Consider the following 4203-nt stretch of genomic DNA (forward strand, 5'->3'; position numbering starts at 1 on the left):
TTCTTTCTAACTATAATAGATTATTAAATTCATGTGAATTCGGTGTTAAACTCCCACTCTCCAATTGTTATGTCTTAGACTAATAATTTATAATCCCGTCATTGACTTGTTAAAGGACTACGAAAGGAAAAAAAACAACTAATCCTTAAAAAAAAATTCTTAATTAAAGAAAAACAGAAGTCCAAACTAAACTTGTCTACGATTTTTCGTTAGCGAGTTATAGTCATTTAAAGTTAGCGCGTGACGTCATAGAATCTAATCTTGCTGCGGCCGCAGTACGTACGTACGTCGCGCGTCGTACATATTATTATTTCGCATAATATTATTACATATTATTATTTTGGGTTTGATATTTTTGTGTACAAAAATAATTACGTGCTATATAATATTTATTTTTATTTTTAGTTCTAACTGATAAAACGGGATTTTTGTCGTTTTTTTCTATTACTGGATTAGTATTTATTATTTTAGTATTGTTCTGTGTTTCTTTGAGTGTACTTGAAAATAAATTACGATTGTGGTTAACTTATCAATATGACCTCACCATATAAATTTGAACCAACGAAATTAGATTTCTGCGATGACTATGATTCTTTCAATTCTAATCATAATGAATTTTGCCAATGCTTTGGTAGATCATTGCTTCAAATAAATAATTGGTGTGATTGTCAAAAATGCACAATATTACCAACGGATCGCGAGTGTATTTGCTGTTCGGAAATAGACATTTTAAATAAATTACGTGGTATATATAAATGTGTGATAGAAAACCCATCGTTTTCGAAATTAATATTGGACGAAGAAGTTATTGAAATTACTCGAAAACAAATCATTTCCAAAACAAAAAATAAGGGAAAAAAGAAGTTATTGTGCAATACTATCCTGGAAAATAAAACGAGAAGATATTTGTGCTACAAACAATTTGTTTTCTGGGCAAATGAATGGACACCTATAGGAAAAGGTAAATTTAATAATTTTCATAATCTTCAATTATAATAAAAGTATTTATTACATTATGTACTTGATTTAGGAAATCGAGTTGTAATTCCAGCGTGTGTAATAAATGTAATTCGTACAAAGTATGCCGAAGAAGATGGACAATACACTGGTTTTAAAAACTCAAAAATACCATATTAAAAATAAATTAAAATTGCAAATAATCTGTAATTATTTATATTTTATTTATGAAAAAGTATACATCTTAATTCTCAAATAATATTTTATACAACTAAAAGATAACTAGCCTGATTACAATAAAGTACAATAAAGTTTGATAAAACTACTTATTTTATTTATTAGAAAATCTTGAATATTTTTTTTCACGCATTTCGTCTAAATCTGGTTTCGGTAAAAGAACGATATTTTGTGGAACAGATACATTTTCAGAGATATTCATAGGTTCTAAGATATTTTCTTTTGACAATTCTTCAATCTTATTCATAATTTGTTTCCGCCAATCTGTCTTTGATCGTTCGTAAGTATTTTTTATTGTGTATTTTCGAAGAGATTTCGAAAAAACCATTTTATCACCAATTATGTTTTTGCCTGTGTTATAATTATGATCTAATATTGCTAAAATGGAACGTAAATACATACCATTATATTTTAAATGTATGCGCTTCGGCATATATTTTAGTCGTACATTGTGGTAAGATTCTAACCGACCCGTATGAACAAAATGTTTTGCTTGTTCCAAATCTTTTATAAAATCTTTCGCTGTTAAAATTTTTTTTAACGCAAAGAATGATTCACTCAGAGGGTTAATCCATAATTTTTCATTTGATTCTTTTTCTGATATTGGCTCATGTTCACACCGTTTTATTTCTCCGCTCGTTTCCCATTCGTGTTCATTACTAATAGGATGTATAACTGATAAAAAATTTTCAACCAATATTTTACCATTTCCTTGGCAAGTTTGCGCCGACCACCATAAATGGTTGTTAATACTAGATTTCCATAAAAAAACATCTAGATGTTTCTTTTCTAATGTTTTTAACCTCTTCATTAAACTTTTTGTTAAGTGCCATATATCAAACTCATGTTCAATCTCAGGGTGCTGTGTTCGTAAATAATACCGTATACCTTTATGCCTATCGGATAAAAATAATTTAATTTTCATATTTTCTTCGTTAGTTAAATTTTCTAATAATAACTCACACGCTTTTCTTTCGAGATCACCTTGAAACATACCTTTTTGTACGAGTTTAAAATAAATTATTTTACTTGTGTGTAGATCCATAATTGAATACGTGCAATATTTTGCGCTAAATCCAGGTGAATCAAACTGTCCATCACCCGATAACCAAATATCGGAAGTTTTTAGTAATTCTAAGTTTTTTTTTCTATGGTCATCCCAAACTTCACAAATAACCCGACCCGCATAATATTTTATTATTTTGTCATAAACTGGCCGAGAAAAAAACAATAAGTTAAGCGACTGACAAAATGCCGTCATTTGGGTAAAAAGTACACCCGATAACATAAGTGCTGAACCAATTAAAATATTACCTTGAGGACGACGTCCTATTTTTTTTTGCGATGACCATTGTAATTTATGACCTTTATTACAGACTGTCGTAATAGACAGTAAAGCACCTTGTGTAAAATATGTTTTTGATATTATTTTACTGCTACATTGACGACAATGAATAAAAAGTTCAGATAAACAATCCCAAAAAACTATAAAACTTGCATTACTATCTACCTTTTCTAGTGAATGTGTTTTCGCGCTAAGATAATCGAGCTGCTCTTCATCTTCTCCATAAGTTGTTTCTGATTCGTCATCTGTAGAGCTAATATCAGATGGAAAATCGAATGATTCGGTAGCATCAGTATTTGTTTCATTATTCATATCACACTGTATACCTTTATCGTTCTTATTTTCGACATTTGAATTAATCAGAAACTCTTCACTATTTTGTTTTTGACAATTATTCTTACATATGATATTAGTTGATGTTGATGGTTGTAATTTTACTTTTTTTGGTGTACTGGTTCTCAATAATTGTCTTCGTACAGTTTTCGGCGTAATTTTCTCGTCGTCAAAACGTACAGTAGGAGCAGCATCAACATTTAAACGTATTCGAATATTTTCATTCGGCATCAACTGTTTTCGGAGCAAATCAGATTGATTCATATCTTCAGTTCTAAAATGTTTAGAACATATTCTGGTACCTGAAGAAGGTACAAAATTCTTTCTTTTACAAAAAGATACCCATTTTTTAAATGTACCAGGGTGTTTATCTTTTCTTGGGAAAGAGAAAAATTGTACATTTTTGCCAGAATATGACGAACAACCATAAACACAACACAGAGTCATATTTTTAATTTTTGTTTATTTTTGATATTTATTGTTACACTTTTATAATTTTTTATAAAGTATAGGTACATTTATACAACACTACAAATAAAAGAAAAACGAAAACGAAAAAACAAACGAAAACGTTTTTAAAAACGGAACTGCTTTATAAAACACGTCGCGACGACCATTATCATAGATCACGTAATACTGATTTATAAAATAATAAATAATCTGAAAGACTGAATTATCATGATCGCGTGTTATCGAAAAATAATATTTATAACATTGGTCTGAGAGTGGGAACTGGGAATATAATTTATCAACGATTACAATAATAAAGTTGAATAATACTGTTGAACAGTATCAAATTTGTGACTATTTCACTACAATTATTGTTATTGTTATAGTTAATTATATAATATTATAACATTAAGTTAAATAGAAAATTATAATCGTTAAAAATATCTCTAAGACTAAGCCCGGTATATTGAATATTACATTCATAATATTGGGTAAATAAAGTTGAAGACGTAATATTTACATGTATAAACGCCCGGAGAATAGATTCTATGACGTCACACGTCAACTTCAAATGCCTGTATATCGCCAACGAAAAGTCGTAAACATTTTTAATTTGGACCATAATTTTTTTAACACGGAGTATTATGTTTTTTGAGTATAAAATAAATTAAAATTTTTTTCTTTCATGGTCCTTTAAGGAATTATCAAATTAGTATGAAATTACACGTTAGTCAATCGCTTACGGTTCAAATACCTATTATAATAGTTCAACTTTTAGCGAATTAGATCTAATCATTCACTTGGGTTAATTATTCAAACTAGAAGTTGTTTTTCGCGAACGACATTTCTCCATTTGATACGTCCATGTACTTCGTGATTAT

General features: G+C 29.0%; 1 protein-coding gene across 1 annotated transcript; it reads right to left on the reverse strand.

Moving 5' to 3' along the window:
• Positions 1-1239: 1239 nt before the first annotated feature.
• On the reverse strand, positions 1240-3319 carry LOC112693733. Its single transcript, XM_025568923.1, has 4 exons — positions 2705-3319; positions 1666-2056; positions 1324-1572; positions 1240-1244 (listed from the first exon to the last, which is right to left on the reverse strand). The coding sequence occupies exons 1-4, from the start codon at positions 3317-3319 to the stop codon at positions 1240-1242; spliced, it is 1260 nt and encodes a 419-aa protein (XP_025424708.1).
• Positions 3320-4203: the final 884 nt, after the last annotated feature.

The sequence above is a fragment of the Sipha flava genome, unplaced genomic scaffold (genome assembly GCF_003268045.1).
Source record: "Sipha flava isolate LNK unplaced genomic scaffold, YSA_version1 90_pilon_pilon, whole genome shotgun sequence".
Classification (NCBI taxonomy): domain Eukaryota; kingdom Metazoa; phylum Arthropoda; class Insecta; order Hemiptera; family Aphididae; genus Sipha; species Sipha flava.